The sequence below is a fragment of the Gopherus flavomarginatus genome, chromosome 2, assembly GCF_025201925.1.
Source record: "Gopherus flavomarginatus isolate rGopFla2 chromosome 2, rGopFla2.mat.asm, whole genome shotgun sequence".
NCBI classification, from domain to species: Eukaryota; Metazoa; Chordata; order Testudines; family Testudinidae; genus Gopherus; species Gopherus flavomarginatus.
The window spans coordinates 189,996,965-190,015,745 of NC_066618.1; the positions used below are offsets into that span (position 1 = coordinate 189,996,965).

Here is an 18,781-nt window from a genome sequence, read left to right on the forward strand (position 1 = left end):
ATTTGCCTTTCAATAAATATTGCTGAAAAATATCAGGATATTCTAAATGTAGCTTTTTGTCTGGTGTTGAACTTGTAGAATGGGTTCTGCTAAAGATTTGTGTGCATAAACTTCCTTGCTGACCATTGACTTTACATTAACATACAGATAGCTCTCATAATTATTGATGTATCGATTTCTTCCGCAGAAGCACTATGAATCTGAACCTAAACCGTGTGTCATTAATTTACTTAAATAACTAGATACTTGGACCAAATGTAGGCACTTTTAGCTTTCTCCACAAAACAGACTCAAAAGTAACATTGTGTTCCCATATTCTATCTGTCAACTTCTCCCTTCCTCTGGAACAGGAGTAATCTGCCCAGTAGAGGGGTGCCTGGGATCATGGCATGTCAGGGCAAGTGTCCTTTATAATGCATGGATCATATCTTCAGGTCTTGTGGATCAGGAGAGGAATTGCACTCGTGAAAGTTTTAGGAAAGCCAGAATCAAAGTTCTTTCACTGTCCACCTCAAGCTTTAGCTTTTCTGGTATATAAGGAGGCACACACTCACCAGCCAAAATTTAGCTCTAGGGACTTGCTATATAGGTCTCCAAACTATAGAATAAACGTATGCATTGGAGTGACTGCCAGGAACCTCTATGTTGAAGTGATACTTAATGTAAACTGATTCTTCCATCCTTGAAAAGTGTACATGGCTGTAGCCTCAGATCAGCTGAATTTGTGATGGCAGACCACCAGAAACAGACAGATTTACCCCAAATGCATAACTTGTCTGTTTTCTATCAGTAGATTTTGATCAGTTATAGAGAAACTTCATTACAGCTGAGCTGATGAAGAATAATTTGTTTACACGACTAATAATGACTTTCTGGATCCAATTGTTTGTGGCCAGTATAGTATTGACTGAAATTTAAAATCTGTTTTTCTCATCTCTTTGTAATTGTAGTTTAAAAATAACTGGACCATCGTCGGTTCATTTACATAATTTCCTATATTCTAAATATAGAATATAGCAGTCCTTATTAAATTATAAGTTCCAGTAGTAAGGTGAGTTTATATCCTGTGCAGTAATAGTTAAGAATTCCATTTAGCACCTATATCCCAAAATAAGGAAAGCACTAGGGAAAAAAATAAGTAGAGATATACATGTATAGACACACAGGTTAAACACTCACCATGTCTGGCAGGTGTACAGATGTCATAACTCCTCCCACAGCCAGATGCTTTGAAATCTGAAAATCCAAAGGGCAAAATCTGATATCAGTTCAGCTGCCCTGATCTGCTATTATTCTGAAGTTAAAAAGAGCAAAAATTTAGCCTTTTCAACTTTTGTTTTAATTGGTTTCTGATGCCTGGTTAGGACAGTGGACAGTTTCTTGCCATAAAGTATATGAACTGAAGCTATAAGAATTATGATGCAGTGAAAGTACCTGATTTTAAGCAGTCTCTAGCAAAGTAAAATAGATACTGGAGCTTCCTAGTGTCCTGTCGAGAGGATTTATTACTTCTGATAGCAATTAAATACAGTAATTTAAAACAGTGATGTAAATTCAAACATCCTGCCTCACTTAAGCATACCTGGCACATTAAGATTAATCATAAGCACTGCCTGAATGTGACAGGTTTCAATATTCTATAGCAAGTGGTACAGAACTCTTCACTTCTACTGGAATTGTGTTAAAAGATACACAATTCTAAGAGCAAAAGTTTTTAGAAATAGAAAATACTTATTTGGAAGTTGCTTACTCCACAGAAACTCTATAGTCAAGGTAAGATAAGTTACAGGATATACATGTATGGACATAACTGCCATTTAAACTGTCTATGCAGGAAAACACAGTATATTTACTAGTTGTAAACACCTTTGCTCTTTTTGATAAATAAGAAAAAAGGGAAGAGACTGTGTTTGCCCTGGACACAAAAAACATAGTAAAGAAATCTACTTTTTTTTTAAACTTGTCCTTCATTTTGGACTAAAACATACGTTTTGCATCACCCTTCAAAAACTTGCTGTTGTCGTCTTTGGCATTCTAAATTGCACACCTGAAATGCCAAATCAGGAAAATGAAGCTGTGAAGAATATTATTTGTGCCACAGAATCTAATCCCACATTTTTTGAAGACTGTAGTGTAGAAAGGGCAGGTTTAAATTGTGGAGCACTGAGTAATTTTATCCCAGCAGTTACGAGAAGTGTTATAGTCTAGAGAGACAAGATACAGCAAGCCAAATCTTAGTAACTGTCTCTTCAGGCCAATGCAGGGCTGTGACTCCCACTGTTTAGTTACATGGGGTTCTTTCCATGTAGTCGGGGATCAACATAATTAAAGCAAGCAAAACGATCAGTTATTAGTTGTGTCCATTTTAATATTTAAGGGGGGGGGGAACTAGCAAAACCAAATCAGAACACACAAAATAATCAGCAGGCAATGGTTACTTCACTTACAATCTCTTTTGTATGTTGCTCAAAAGAGACTTAAGAGTTTGGCCAACCCTGGTGGGTACACTCTTCTCTAGCTAAAACCAAAGTATATTATTCCCAAAATGTGTCGAGTTCTGTCTTAGTATACCATAAGGAACAAAAACAAAATTCCTTTGTCCAAAGAGTTGGTGAATCCTGCTTAGTTTAGCATGAATAAACCAAACAGTTGATAAATGGGCAAAGGTAAGCACTCTTAACTGTTTACACAGCCCCACAGTTCAGACTCTGGGGATGTGAATTCCAGGATGCACTAGAGTGCTGCTCTGTAATTCCCCCCATGTGGATGTGCCTGCTGTGAACTAAAAGGTATTTAGTTCGTTTTAATATAGTCCTCTTTCAAAGGACACTACACTAATACAAACTAGATACCTTTTAGTCCTGGTTTACACATGAAAATTAAATTGGCTTAACTACATCACTCAGGGATGTGAAAAATCCTAACCAAAGTGGCATAGTTAAGCCAACCTACCCGCAGTGTAGACAGTGCTAGGTCAAGAGAAGAATTATTCTGTCGACCTAGCTGCTGCATCTCATGGAGGTGGAGAACCCCTCCCGTTGGAGTAGGTTGTGCCTAGACTGAAGGGCTGCAGTGGCACAGCTGTGCCACTGTAGCATTTCACGTGTAGACATACTGAGTTCATGCCAGCAGCATCCACATGGGGAAATTTCAGAGCAACACTCCAATACATGCTTCAATTCACACCACCAAAGTCCAAACTGTGGGGCTGTGTAGACAAGCTCAAAGTCCTATGAAACTGAAGGAAGTTTTAACTCAATTACTTAAAAAGAAGCCATTAAAGGAACTCTCTTGAGACTGGCAAATTAACAAATGTTAATCTTAAATTCAAATAAAATTCCACTATTTGTTTACCAAGGTTAGGCTATGTCTATACTACGGACCTTACAACAAAATAGCTGTACCACTGCAGCTGCACCGCTAGAAAGTGTCTTATGCAACTGCTCTATGCCGGGGAAGAGCTCTCCCATTGGCATAATTAAACAGCTACTACCATTCATTGGGTGTGATGACAGCAGGGGATGCTGGTACTATTATTTGTGAAACTTATGTCAGTTGGTGTGTGATGGGTTTTTTCCCCCATGCCCCTGACCAACAAAAGTTTTGCTGACAAGTGCTAGTGGAGACAAAGCCTTAGCTTATGTCTCCTTTCCAGGAATATCTTGTATTACAATAGCATTTCAATATCCCACTGAAATTAGACTTAAATTTGTTTTTGAAATAATCAGTTGGCTGTGCTTTTACACCTTCTCACCAATGATGCTGAAGTCTCAGTGAAGTCCTATTCACAAGCAGTGCTGAACTGGATATTTGCTGCTCCTTGATGCTGTATTGTGGCTTTTTCTTCTTAGGTGTCTTGTTGGTGTAGTTTGCTTGCTTCTGGAGATAGGATGAAATGAACAGGTCAAGCTGAGATGAGTGCTGAAAGCACAGGACTGCAGGCATGCATAAAGGTAAGAATATAATCATGACTATGCATTTGTATAAAGAGCATGCAAGTTCAGAGGAATTTATATTCTTCTTTCCGCAGTCTCACTGAATGTACAAAGCACATCTTTTTCTTGAGATAAAGATCACATCTATACCATGCTAGTGTCTTTCACAGGGAACAGGGTGGCCATTCACACATTCCCACACCCCCAGGAACGGCATAGGTCTGCCCCAACCCCACATCCAGCATGACACTGTCCCCCTTGAGAATTGTATTTTGAAGAGCATGCTGCTCCTTTCCCATCAGCATGACCTCACACACATTCTGTGAGGTCATGCCAGCAGGGGCAGAGCAACAGGCTCTTCAAAATGCCACACACAGCCCATCCAACACTGGACAAAACCACATTTGAGGTACTAGCCATGCAAAAAGATGACTATCCAGTTTATAATTGGACAAATGGTCTCTCTCCCAAGGAGCGGGGGGCAGAGGGTCAGCCCCTCCTGAGCACCTGCTCATGGCCAGAGGTGTCTCTGCAGCACCCTGTCTCTGTTTCCCCTCTTATTTCTTTAAGAAACTCAAACTACCCAAAGTTCATTAATACACTTCTCCTCTGGGGGGCCTAATTTATTCAGCTCTCAGGGTACACAATGGTCCTTCAAGACCATCGACTTCAGTGTGTGTCTCTTTCCCTTAGGTACAGCAGTCCTCTGCTCCCCTTCCCAGGGCTGTGTCCTCATTCAACAGTCACTTTCAGGCTTTACCTGGCTGGAATTCAGTCTCCTGGCTCTGACTTCTCGACTCACATGATATCAAGCTCTGCCCTGCAGTGACCTTTCTCACTCCCTTCATAGGGGAATCACCTGTCTGTCCTTCATCATGCACCATCCATGATGATAACATGGCACAAGTGGGCTAGAGCATTTCCTTTAGTGATCAGGGTTGGCTGGCCCAGGCATCCAGCCCTTAAGAGGCAAGGCACCCTGTTACAGTTCTGTTCTTTGAGAAAACAATCTTGTTTGTGTTGGCCTCTCTGACCAAATGGTTCCCTAACTTAGTGCATGCTATTTGCAGTACATTTTCAATATGCTGTTGAAGACCCCTATCAAATATTCTGTGCAAGGCAAAAATCACAACAACACATATACTATCTGTTAAAACAGTATAGAATATTAAAGCTCTGTTCCAGTCAGTGTAAACACATTTGCAGGTAATAAATAGACTTTCTGGACATAAATGTCATCCTTTGTGACATTTTGGTGCTTGTCACAGGTTGACAGATTTCCTAAGAATTTCCTTAATTAGATGGAGCATTTCATTGCAGTAAATAAGCAACCAAAAACATAAGCAGGTGAAGCAAACTATTTTCTAAGAGTCACATGTATAAAATAAATGTATCCTAAATTCAGTGATGAAATTAAGAGGAGTATAACAAATTATCATAATTGTATAAATAACCATATCTGTTAGTTATGAATAACTATATTATTTAGCAATATAGAAGCCTATCCCCTACAGGAAGCTTGCCTCATTATTCAGTGTTGGTCCTTGTGTGTAGTTTTTGTCTCTGTCAGTGAGACACATCTGGAATGAGGGGAAAAATGTGTGTGTGTTTGAGAGACAGAAAGGGACAATTGTGGAAACAAATCTCTACTGAATGCTACCCTCCTGTTTGAAGGAAGTAAGGGAACAACCCTCACCATAGCACTACAGGGCCTTTTGAAATGCCGTACAATCAAGTTCACACTTCAACCCAGGTGCCTGATCACCCTTTGCACCAGGTAGTACATCTACACTGTACCCAAAAGGGGGAGAAATCAGATACAAAAGTCGGGCTGCCCCAAGTCTTCCCCTTCAAAGGCTCAGGAATTGTTCCATAGTCACTGTAGAGACTTTCACCCCAAACAAATATGCAGGTACAATTCAACTGCGGCTCCTGTTCTCGCCCGCCCCCAAGCCTATGCACTGGTTAAAGTGCCTAGTGAGATTCTACGCGCGTGTCTCGCCGCGGGTGGATTTCAGTTTGCAAGACTAGACTAACCACTGCCCAGACTGCAGCACCCTGCAGTCTGGTCCCTTGCTGGGAAGTGCGAGATCTGGAGCCCCAGGTTGCGGCTGAGCTTGATCCGCCTCTCCCGGGTCCATGCTCGGGTAATTTTTTTTTAAAGTGGCCTGAGCCCGGCGAGGGGTGAATTCAACCCTCCCCCCCCCCACTCGCAGCCCAGCTGAGATGGGCACTGTAGCTGAGCCAGCACAGAGCGAGGGTGTAGGTAAAGCTAAGGCAGCTCCAGGCGGCAGTGAACGAAAATCACCCTGTGCAGCTGCCCTGGACCGAGACGAGCCTGCACCGCGCGCTCCCTGGCCCGCGTCCCGCCCACTCGCCCCTGTGCCTGGCTGGCTGGCGCCGGGCTAGACCGGAGGAGCCTGCGCCTCTCCGACTCCCGCCGCTCCGCGCCACCTGCCTGTCTCGCGCCGCCACGCGCCCGGCCCCTACCCCTCCTCCCCCTTTCTTTCCCCCAGACAAGCGTCGCGTGGCAGCTGTTTAAGCTTCCTACTCTCCCCACCCCACCCCCCAGCCAGGTCTATGCACCAGATCTCCCGTCACCCCAGCCCTCCACAGGCTACAAAGAGGGGGGCCATGCAAGAAAAAGGGATGCAATTAACAGCGAGCGTTTCCTCCACGTGCAACCCCAGGGGCTAGATCTCTAGCGCTGCTGGGTGTGTGCAGTGAGTTGGCGTGTGGTGTGTGTGCATGGGACTGGAGGGGTGTGAGTTATTTGCATTGGACTGGCGGTTCCTGACCGTGTTTGGGATTGGGAGGGTGCGGGGATTATACACCCTGGGGTGGAGCGGTTGTGCGCGTTAGATTAGCGCAGTCAATTGGGGGCTTGCGGGCATATTCCGTGCACTAGGTTGGAGGGCTCAAGATTCCTCCCTCAGGGTCCCTTATAGCTCTAAAGCGGGTAGGTTGACCTGCGGGTTTTTAACTGTGGAAATAGCAGTAAAATTGACTGCGTGGACGGTGGCAAGGGTTTTAAATCTCTCCGATGGGTGAGTTTCAGGCACGGCGCCTTTCCGCACAGGGAAGTTGTAGGGACTCTTGCTGCAGGCTCCCTATTTGCATGCGGTGCGCCTGGCTCTGAGAGCTGTGAATTCAAAGTTCAGCTACAGCACGTCAAGCCCCGAAAAGCTCCGCACTGATGCCAGAGGCAACCTTCGAAAGCGACCTGTTACCTACCTGCCATCTGGTGCCTCATCTTCTGTTCCTGCTCACACTTGACCCCTCCTAGTCCCACACGTGCTTTGATCCTCACAGAAACCAAAGGGTTCTTTTAAAATAAACGCTGCCTTGTTTTTCTATAAACAGCTGCATCAGCTTTCTCTGTTTCCAGGTTCTCTCCGCGACCCCATCACAACCCTCTGGGGAGAAAACAGGAAAAGCGGGGGGGGGGGAAGGAATAAGTAGCTTCAGCGCTTGCTGCTCTGGGGATTCAGACACAGCCTGCTTTGCTGCCCTTCGCTGTGCATTTATAGTGGGGAAGGCGTAATGGGAGGGTCAGTTTTTTCCCTCTGCAGCTTTCAAGAGACAAGTGATCAGAAAGCTTATAACCGAATAGTCTATTAAGTCTTATCCTAAACTCTACTATGGAAAATACATGATATGCAAGAATCAGGAAAACAACAATTCGGAGTTTGGATGTTTATATATTTATAAATAAAATACATGATTTATACCATAAAGCATACATTTGCAGAGTTCAAGCACACTGCTGTGTAGATGCACGCACTGTATATTTACAATGTAAACACTCTACATTCAGTATATACATTATGCACTCTATACAAGTACAGCAGTACACTGTATGTTTAAAAGATATATCGTATGGATGTGATATTTACTAAAGTAAATATATGTACTGCAGTATACTCTATTGTAACTATATAGGGAAATGCTATTCTGTATGCAGGCATTAATAAGAACACTGACTTCAGAAGGAATCAGCCAGTCCCCAATGTTTGGGGATTCACAGAAACTAGTTGAACATTTTGGCACTGTAAGGTGTAATTGACTATATAGCCACTTTTAAGGCCATGATCACTTCTTATTCATACTTTCTTATGCTTATTGTCCAGTCATTATACTTGAAAGAGAGAGAAGTTTTTAAATGTGGCTGACAGCAACATGTCAAAAACATGTTTAACACTAGGAAAGGCTTGTTTCCAAAAGCACAATCTGAGTCGATTCCAATTCATTTCTCTCAGCACAATCGGAAAAAAAACATCTTCAGCAGCTGCTATGTAAGGTTGAGCACCATCAATCCTTGTTTTAAGAGAAAGAAAAGATCTGCTGCATTATTAAATCAGACATTTTAACTGATGGAACCATCTTTGTACCTTGCTAATTCTTAAGTAAAACTTCAGTGTCTTTATTTTTCATATTGTGCATGTCTTGAAGACATCTGTATGAATAACTGATCTACTAAATACTCCTGTTTTATAAGCAAGAGATAATATAACATAATAAATTGTAAATTCTAGTTTTCAACTACAAGTATAATTTAATTAACAATAATAACAACAGGGCTTAATTTATGCAGGGCTCAGGCTTGGCAGTTCAGCACCTCTGGCTTACTGCATCAGTTATGAAAGTAAAAATATCGCTTGAGCCCTAGCACCTCTTTCATTACAAATTAAGCATAGAATAAAGACCTAATTTTCCTTGTCAGAGATTTTCGGTCAGCTGAAAAGTGTGTAACGTGTGTGTGTTATTCCTCATGGGAGGTCCTTTCTAGAAACCCACTGGAGTTCTTTCAGAAACTTTAGAGCTGTAAGCTGCTCAGTAAAATGGGGGTGGGGAAGGATAAAACCATGGATTTGTTAGATCCACGTTTTCCCACGTTTAGTTATTTGTCCAGAAGAGGCTCAGCTCTGCCACCTAGCGTCCTTTTTTCCACCCCCAGACTTGGAAAACCTACAGTTCCTGTCCTTTTAAGTTATTAAACGTGGAGAGATTTTGACAGCGCTGTTAAAACTGCCTTTTAGCTGAAAGCAGAATGTTCGCACTTTACTTATATATTAAATTTCTTTGGCCAGTCTGAATGGTTCTCAACCCACGTTCAATAATTAAGAATGGAAACCATGATTAACTTGAAGGACGCTGCCAAGAAATTATAATAAAATACTTTTAAAATGTTAGTTGCAATTACAATGTTCAAATTTTTACCAACCATTTTGTCTTTTTCCATTTAGCAAAAATTGATTTTCCCTTCCCACACACATACTCTTTGAATGGAGATAAAACTGACATGACTGTTTTAATTAACATAAACATTGACTTATATTGCTGCAGTAGTGATAGTGATCAAGACCCTGCTTCTGGTAATAAATTTAGAGGAAAAGGTTCTCTTGGACTCATTTTCCTGTAGGTTTATTTGCTACATTTTGTATCTATCTCTACACATGTCTTTAGGTGTGTTACCTTGATTTCTTCTTTAACCTATTTAGAAACATGAGGCTATTTTAGATATCTTGCAGTTTAAATACATTTAGTTAGATTTTAACTATACATTGAAATGTCTGTAGATACCCAAGATAAAAGCAAATCAGTGGACTTTGTTACTGGCTCTATTCAGTCACAGCTTTTTCAGGATTTTACACAGGGATAGAAATGGTGTGAATAAAGTCAGTAACACTTTTAGGACACCAAAACACCTTTGAACCTGTTTAGACTCCCACTGATTGCAATAGATGTAGGTACTTTGAAGTAATATATTTAATGTCAGCACAGCTGTGCGAAAAATGTGCCAAATTCCTCTCTATACTGATGTAAATCGGATGTAACTATACTGATGATACTGGAGTTGCTATTGTAACTGAGAAGAGACTTTGATCCAAGGTTTGAAGAAGCTACTCCTGAAGAGCCAGCAGACTGAATACAAAATATTAATTGTGTAGGCCCAACAATAAGAGATTACTGTATTTTTAAATAAATATCAGTGATTTAGTTCTAGGTTTAAAACAACAGAGAGAGCAGATATTTAGAATTCACAGGACTTTTCTCAGCACTTCATAGTAGTTTTAGTTTGGTTCAAATTTGGAGCCTAAAAACTCATAGCTTGTATTCAGACCAAATAGTCTTTGAAAGGACACTATCATAGGCTTTCCATTTTTGAAAAATATAGAACTTTTGCATACTACTTTCTTAGAACCTTGAAACATTCCCTACAATGTTTATTGGCTTTTTTTCTATTTAGCAAACATTATTTTCCCTGCTCTTCCCCCCTCCCAATTTGGAAGTGAAATTGACATATCTGATTTGTTTAACAGCATTTTGGTTACTGGCAAAACCACTGATGTCAAGGAAAGTTTGGAAAAGAGTGATTTTTTGTTGTTTTTTGTGGGCCTATACCTTTAACCCCAGTGTTTTATTTAACTGGTGCTACAGAGGCTGCAGGAGAGCGCTATTGCACAAATCATTATTACATTTTATCCTTTTAAAACTTTATTGATTGATTTATTTTACTTACTGGAGGCAGAATGTTGGATTAAAAATATCCCTAAAATATCTGTTTTTCATCAGGTTATAACAATTATAGCACATACTAGATTAGAGGCCTAAACTACTTTGACAGTGTTTTTAAAATAGACAAAAACAATAAAGTATGAATGTGTTTGACAATTTAGATATGTCTTCTAATTAGAAAAAAAAATCAAAATAGCACCCAGTTTATAATCTCGTTTGTCATGTCTGCAAACCCTTCTTTGTTGAATATGTCGGTCACAGAGCAGCAACTTCTCACAAGAGATCCCCCTTTCCTTCCCTCATCAGATAAAAAAAACAAAAACAAAAAACAGCTGTGTCACAATACTCACTGTGTACCAGGGGTGCTGCAAGAAGTTCAATGACAGACGTGGAACTCCACCACATAACCCCAATGCACCCTGAACCAAGTGGGCTTGCCAGCAGACAGGATGCCTATAGTACAATTAAGAAGCAAACAGGAGGGTGTGAATGGTAAACATTAGATAAGAGAAATGCCTCTTCCTCCCACCCAACTTCCAGAGGAAAATGAGATAGAAGCTACACAAAAAATATTTATAATTCTGTTATTATAATAACAGAACTGTGTCCCAAACTGTGTCCTACAGTTCATCCTTAATTTGAGCCTTGGAGAAAATGAGACTCGATTTCAATCATTGCAGTGTTCAAAAAGCAATCTGTTTGGGAGGAATGGGAATCTGAATCTCCCACAAGCATTGCCAGTATTTTGTGATAATTATAAGTGAATAAATTGTTGTAAGGAGTGTTATACAATCTATCAGCATCTGTGATATAGGAATTAATGTGAAAATAGTTGTGATGACAGGTGTCTACTCACTTTCTCAGTGGCTTTTAAATCATTGATTTATCCTTGCTGTCTCTCCCCTCCCTTTCCTTTTCCCTCTGGTCCTTTTTCAGAATGAATCCTCTCTACAAGGAACAGATTTTTTACACCACATGCTGATTTTTTTCTTTTGGTGCTGAAAGGAACTAATATTCACAGATGATCACTTTTCCCTTTATGCAGCAAGTAAAGCTCCCATGTACAGTATTTCACTTCTCCCCATCCAACTTATCTAACATAAAGGATAGAATATATTTCCCCTTCCCACCCCTCAATAATTTAGTGCATTATCTCACACATGGAGGTGGGAGGGAAGAAAAGAGGGGAGGAGAAATGCAAAAGGAAAAAGAGACTCAGAAATCTCAGCTGCACTTCTGGCCCTTTTAAAAAGTTTGCTCTGTAAATTGGAATGAGGTCAGATTTGGAGCTTCTCATTGCACGCGGTGATTATTATTGCATCGGGTTCCAAGCCAATAGCAGCCGGCGGGGTGGGGTTTGGCACGAGGAAGCGTTGGATACAGCGAGTGATTGGCCGGGGCGAGAACTGTGAAAGGATAAAGAGGCGCTAGGCGGAATTTGGGGTCCGCTCTAAGCTGCAGCAAGAGAAACAGTGTGTGAGGGGGAAGAGGCCAATACCAGTAGCCCCGGTCTGTGTATGTGTCTCTCCTCTCTTTGGGGTTGTGCATGCAAAGGAAGGGAAAACTGGGACTAAATATACTTATCGCATTAGTCACCGCTCTTCCTACAGGGAAGGCACACATTTATTAATGCTACCCGGTTGCATGAGTCGGGGTTTTTTGTTTTGTTTTTTATTCAGTACCTCTCAACAACCAAATAATTAACTGCACAAGCTCCTGATCACTGACTGCAAAGCCACGAGTCCTGGAGTCCGGTTTTTGTTTTTATTTTTTTGTTTTTATTTTGTGTGTGTGTGTGGTGCTGGGCACAGTAGTGGGAGGCTTTACCAGCGCGTGTGCTGTTTTCCTGAAACATCTTGGGCAGAGAAAAAGCACTTGTGAACTGGAATCAACTGCTTCGGGGAGGGGAGGGGGGGAAACACTGACAAGAAGAGGGGGAATTGCAGCATTTTTAAAGAAACTCTGTTTCTGTTCCACTTTGAGCACTGGCTGCTGCCCCTAAATTAATAGAGAGCAAAGGGGGAAGGACTGCACAGAGCGCTGGAGACGAGCCTGTCTGGATCTACAACTACTTAGCAGAGGGGCTGCGCGCTGGAGAAGGGCTGAGCATTTCGCTGTGGTTTGGGACTGTTTGATTCGTTCCCCTTCCTTGTTGTACCTGTTAAAGTTGAGAGCCTTTTTTTTTTACGTTGCATTGGTGCCGAGCTGAGCCCCGCCGACCTCCCTGCAAGCAGCCGCCGCCGCCGCCGTGTGTGTGAGCCCCAGCGATGGTGCAGCAGACTAACAACGCGGAGAACACGGAAGCGCTTCTGGCCGGAGAGACCTCGGACTCCGGGGCCGGCATCGAGCTGGGCATCGCCTCCTCGCCCACGCCGGGCTCCACCGCTTCCACCGGGGGCAAAGCGGACGACCCGAGCTGGTGCAAGACCCCCAGCGGGCACATCAAGCGGCCCATGAACGCCTTCATGGTGTGGTCCCAGATCGAGAGGAGGAAGATCATGGAGCAGTCCCCGGACATGCACAACGCCGAGATCTCCAAGCGCCTGGGCAAGCGCTGGAAGCTGCTCAAGGACAGCGACAAGATCCCCTTCATCCGGGAGGCGGAGCGGCTGAGGCTCAAGCACATGGCGGACTATCCCGACTACAAGTACCGGCCCAGGAAGAAGGTGAAATCGGGAAACAGCTCCGCTAAGCCCGGCGAGAAAGGAGACAAGAGCGGCGGGGGCAGCCCTGGCGCCAGCGGGGGCGGCACCGGCAGTGGCAGCAGCTGGGGCAGCACGAACTCCTCCAAGCCCGCCCCGAAGAAGAGCGGCGGCTCCAAGCTCTCCCCCGGCGGCGGCGGCGGCTCCGGGGCCAGCAAGCCGCACGCCAAGGTGATCCTGGGCAGCAAAGCCGCCCCCTTCCCCGCCGAGCAGCCGGCTCAGGCCGCCCTTCTGCCCCCGGACCACCACTCGCTGTACAAATCGCGCGGCGGCGCCTCCGGCTCCTGCTCGGCCTCGGGCAAACACCTCTCGGAGAAGAAGCTCAAGCGGGTCTATGTCTTCGGCACGGGCGGGGGCCACGGGCAGAGCGCGTCCTCCTCCCCCGGGGGCGCCGTGCCGGCCAGCCCGACCCTGAGCTGCTCCACGGAGGCCAGCGACCCTCTGAGCCTGTACGAGGAGGGGGGCGCCGGAGGGTGCCAGCAGGACGGAGACTGCAGCAGCGTCTCCTGCCCTTCCCCGCCGGGCAGCAGCTCCCCCTCCGATCACCGCAGCTACACCAGCCTGAGGGCCTCTTCCCCGGCCCCCTCCACCTCCCATTCCTCCTCGGCTTCCTCCCATTCCTCCTCCTCCTCCTCGGGCTCCTCTTCCTCGGACGACGAGTTTGAAGACGACCTGTTGGACCTGAACCCCAGCCCCGGGTTTGAGAGCATGTCCCTGGGCAGCTTCGGTTCGTCGGTGCTGGACCGGGACCTAGATTTTAACTTCGAGCCTGGCTCGGGCTCGCATTTTGAGTTCCCGGACTACTGTACCCCGGAGGTAAGTGAGATGATCTCAGGGGACTGGCTGGAGTCCAGCATTTCAAACCTGGTCTTCACTTACTGAAGAAAATAAATAAATGCCGGGGAAGACGTAGACATACACTATTGAGAGGACTCGCCCACGCTCTTGGGTGTATCTTTTTTCCTTGGAGGGGCAGATGAAACTGACTTGCTGTGCTTTTAAAAACCCGAGATGATAAAAGGGATCATTCTTTAAAAAAAAAAAATAGACACACGCTCGCTCCCTTCCTCTGCTTGGAGATAGACACACACACACACACATCCCCCCACGCCCCTTCCGATGCCTGATGTTAATTTTTAGACACTGGCGGGAGTGATTTTTTTTGAGAGCGAGAGAGAGAAGGGGAAAAACCACACACACCTCTGGGTTTTGATTTTTTTTTATCCACTCTATGTGAAGAAGAAGGGGGAGTGATACATTGTGCTGAGTGCATTGGAGATCTCGAGTATTTTGTTCTGAGAGATGAGAACTGTTTAAAAAAAAGACTGCAGGGTTTACATAGTGTGGGGGATGGGAAGGGAATCCTATTCCGATTTTTTTCCTGCGGCAAGAGGAGATGAAGATAATAGGAGGCGGAAAGGGCGAATTGAGCTAGAAACTGAACTGAGATCCTAGTTGGACAGAGAAAAGGAAGGGGGTTGGGAATTTTTTTTTTGCCTTTTTTTTAAAGATGAACTGGAAACACGACTAGAGGAAGATAATAAACTGAAATGCATTTGCACGTATAGAGGAGAAGGTGGCAGCGCTTTTCTCAGTCACCTTATTATATAGAGAGAAATCAATCAATAAAATGGAACTTCACGAACACGGAAAACTTTTTGAAACGGAGACAGATACAAAACAGTTTCTCTAATGATGTGGTACAGGGGAAATGGAGGGAGGGCGATTGCTTTTGCAAAAACAAAAAATTGTTTTTCTTCTTACTCAGAATCGTGATGGTGTTGGATTATTTCACTGGTGGGGTTTAATATAGCATGTTATCCTGTCTATCTTTTTAAGATTTCTGTAAGACTGTTGAACAGTTTAAAAAATAGTGTTAGGATACTATAAAAGCAGATAGATGGCGCTATGTTTGATTCCTACAAAAATCACCAGCTTTTTTTTCATTCTTAACTCTTTAAAGGATTCAAACGCAACTCAAATCTGTGCTGGACTTAAAAAAAAAAATCAGGACCAAATTTTTTCTCAGAGTATGTATGTGTTCCTTATAGCTGTAAATGAAAAGACTGTTTTTTCTCACCGATGCTCTTTCCTTTATTGTTTTTTCCTTGTAAATGTAATCGGATGCCATTTTATAAGTGGATGTATTTATACTGGCCAAACATTTTTGACTTGTATTTCTTTGTCCTTTTTTGGTAGTCCTCGTTGTTACTCGCACCATTTTTATGTCTCCTTCACTGAAGGGCTAGAGTTTTAACTTTTAATTTTTTATATTTAAATGTAGACTTTTGACACTTTTAAAAACAAAAGAGAAGAGAGATGAAAACGTTTGATTATTTTCTCAGTGTATTTTTGTAAAAAATATATAACGGGGGTGTAAATCGGTGTAAATCGCTGTTTGGATTTCCTGATTATACTTACAGGGCCGCTGGTTAATGTCTCACCCATACACACAAAAATCAGCCCCTATTTTCTCCATGTTTACACTCCAATCTGCAGGCTTCTTAAAGTGACAGTATCCCTTATACATACCACCAGTGCCCAGTGTTTAATCTCATTGATTTCTGTGAGGGGGGAGGGGGAAGAATAAACGTAATACACTGTCTCCTAACTTTAAAAAAAATCCCATAATTAAGTACAACCATATATCATTCAGGCGCTTTAAAGCAACTGGTGCATTTGCAGAAAAAAGGGATCCTGTACCTTTAATTTGTAAACCACATCTTTTGCACTTTTTTTTTAGAAGCAAAAAACGTGCCGTTTAAACCACTGGATCTATCTAAATGCCGATTTGAGTTCGCGACACTATGTACTGCGTTTTTCATTCTTGTATTTGACTATTTAATCCTTTCTACTTGTCGCTAAATATAATTGTTTTAGTCTCTTATGGCATGATGATAGCATATGTATTCAGGTTTATAGCTGTTGTGTTTAAGATGAAAAAAGTGAAAACATCTTTGTACATTTAAGTCTGTATTATAATAAGAAAAAAAGAGGATTGTGTGTTTATGTATGTTAATATAACATGACAGGCACTAGGACGTCTGCCTAATGAGGTGGTTCCGTTAAGGGTTTTTTGTTTTGTTTTTTGGTCATCCATCCTGTGCAATATGCTGTGTAGAATATTTTTGTCTAACGATCACCCCACAACACAACGTTGGGAAAGAGGAGAAAAAAAATCATGCCAGCTAATCATGTCCAGTTCACTGCCTGTCAGATTTTGATATACCTTCTGTAAATATTTTTTTTGAGAAGGAAATAAAATCAGCTGGAACTGAACCCTAAACTTTGACTGTTTTTTGTCATCATTGTTATGCTACACCTTTTCTGTGTGGTTATTCTGTAATGGTCTTAGACACTGGTACTCTCTGTATTAGCAGTTAAATAAAATGTACTTACAGTGACGACTATAAAATACATCTTTTTTTGCAGGAACATGTACCATTCCCTGCCCCTCCCCTGTCTCCTCGGAGACAGTTGGCAGGCCAAAGTCTGGAAGTAAATGGATGTTAGTCTGAATGTGTGCCATTGCTGAATGCTCTCTAGGAATTTTCGTGCATTAACTAAATGTTAATAACCTTTCGGTGGAAATAGCAAAGACTGCAGTGGGAATGGGGGATGGGGAAGCTACACTCAGGAGCTGGGCGAAGCCCCCTGCCATCCGAGACGAAATCTAGACAGCAGGAATGTGTAGAAGAGGCCACATCAACCGTTTTGTTTGGCCTTGTGACTTGAATCCTGTCTTTCCATTTCAGTAACTATCTTGCAGGAAACCTGCCCAGTGGGAGGATTTGTTCATTTCAGTCTCACCTCTTCAAGGTGAAAGAGACATTGCTCAGTATCCTAACAAGAGAAAAGAACGCTGTGCAATCGATTGAGTTTGTTTATAAATACTTTGGGGGGGTAGATTTACCTTCAACGATTTCAAATGCAAAAGAAAGAGATTTGCTCTGCTGCTTGCAGTGTTAATGAAGAGAAATGGACCCTTTTTCCCCCTACACACCTTTGCTAGTCGCTGTGAGGGGGGGCCTGCCAAAGTAACCCACAACCTATTTTGCCATTAACTTTGGCTCTGTTCCCCAGCTTGGAAAGAGTCAAGCTTTAACATATGCAGACGTCATAGCAACAAGGAGACTGTAGAGAAGGAAAATAATTGTCACCATTTATTTCTACAGTACAGTAGGCATGCTGTTTGCAAACTGAAAGGGCAACTTTCTGGGTGCCTTGGGTTTTACAAGATTTCCTCAGGCAGGGGGCTGTTTATATTCCTGTGTATCTTTGTCACAACTTCTTAAGCAGAGTGATAGTGAGAGGCTATGGGAAAAGCTGTCAAGAGCTGAGGAAACTTGGAAATAAAGTAGGTGTGGGGAAGCCTAGTATTTGCATTGTAAACTAGGGGGAGGGGAATGTGTGAACCTAAATTAAGCAGTTCATTGTACTGTAAATTCAGTTAAAATTGAGTGATTTGAAAGTAGTCCAGCTACAGTATTTCTATAAAATTTCTCCTTTGGAAAACCTATGTGTCTTTAACTACTCCAGTAATATATGAATTCCCAAAAATCCAAGACTTCTTGTTTTTGCTATTTTTAATTTCTTTACAAATTAACACTATATCCATTAGACCTGTGCAACTTTTTACATAGGCAGTTAGAAGAAGTCTCCTTTAACTTGAACCTGTGGCATTCTGATTATAGGTGGCCTGTTTGAATCAAGGGCTACATTTGGGTTTTTGCAATGACAGACTATTCTTTGTCCACTTTTTTGGCCAGGTGCCTTGTTTAATGTGAGTTTAATGATACTAAACATGTGCGTGCTTTCTTAAATCTGAATCAGTTTTCATTCCCATGGGGGTATACATCAGAACCATAATAATAAACAAACTCAAAACTTAGGAAAGATTGGACAACTTTGTTTCAGACAGCCGAACACTGATGCAAAGTAGATTCTCTGGAGGATTTTAATTAGCTCTTTGCAAATGGTGATAAAAACCAACACTAAGTGGAGCACCATTGGAAGAGGGGTTGGTCTGAGAATGTGATGATTTCATAGACTGTTAGGGTGGACTCCATGGGCCTGCAGCCAGAACCATGATTAACTGCAGGGCAAGAGGGTAAATCTGAGGAGAAGACTGCCTGAAATGATTGGTTGAGTGTGTATAGGCTTCTTGGCTCTGCAATTTCTCTGTTCACTATTGTGGCGCATGTTATTCTGCTAGATACCTATTCGGTGTGGGAAAAAGCAAAGGTGTTCAGGAAGCCAAGGCAAACCATTCAGTACTCATGTCCTTCCCCTCTGCCCATCCAAAAACAAAAATAAAACAAAGAACACCAAACCTATATTGTACTCTCATATTTTGTAAAGCGCATTTTTAAATTCCATATATATATTTAATATAATTCCACATGGGTGTTAATTTACTGTTGAGTTTAATCCATAAACATTCCTTTCTTTGAAAAAATACCACACATTTAATTTGGGATTTTGCAGAGCTGCTACTGTGATAAAGGTTACTTTTATACCACACTACCCTAAATCAACTCCTGTATTGTATTTCTAATTCAGAACTCTACGGTCAATGGCACTCTAATTTTTCCCTTAACATCATCCACCCAACCTTATTTCTAA

The 18,781-nt window shown here is 42.6% G+C and overlaps 1 protein-coding gene and 1 long non-coding RNA gene across 2 annotated transcripts in view; one reads left to right on the forward strand and one right to left on the reverse strand.

The window, feature by feature from the left end:
* The window catches only part of LOC127045795 (uncharacterized), a 64,058-nt gene extending 56,741 nt beyond the window's left edge, over positions 1–7,317 (reverse strand). Inside the window, exons 1-3 of the long non-coding RNA XR_007772822.1 lie at positions 7,170–7,317; positions 3,755–3,879; positions 1,180–1,236 (exon numbers count right to left, since the gene is read on the reverse strand). This is a non-coding gene — a long non-coding RNA (uncharacterized LOC127045795). The remainder of the gene's footprint in view (positions 1–1,179; positions 1,237–3,754; positions 3,880–7,169) is intronic.
* A 4,552-nt stretch (positions 7,318–11,869) lies between these two features.
* Positions 11,870–16,442, forward strand: SOX4 (SRY-box transcription factor 4). The gene has a single exon (XM_050942307.1). It carries the CDS (start codon positions 12,722–12,724, stop codon positions 14,036–14,038), a length of 1,317 nt encoding a protein of 438 aa, XP_050798264.1. The 5' UTR covers positions 11,870–12,721; the 3' UTR covers positions 14,039–16,442.
* Positions 16,443–18,781: the final 2,339 nt, after the last annotated feature.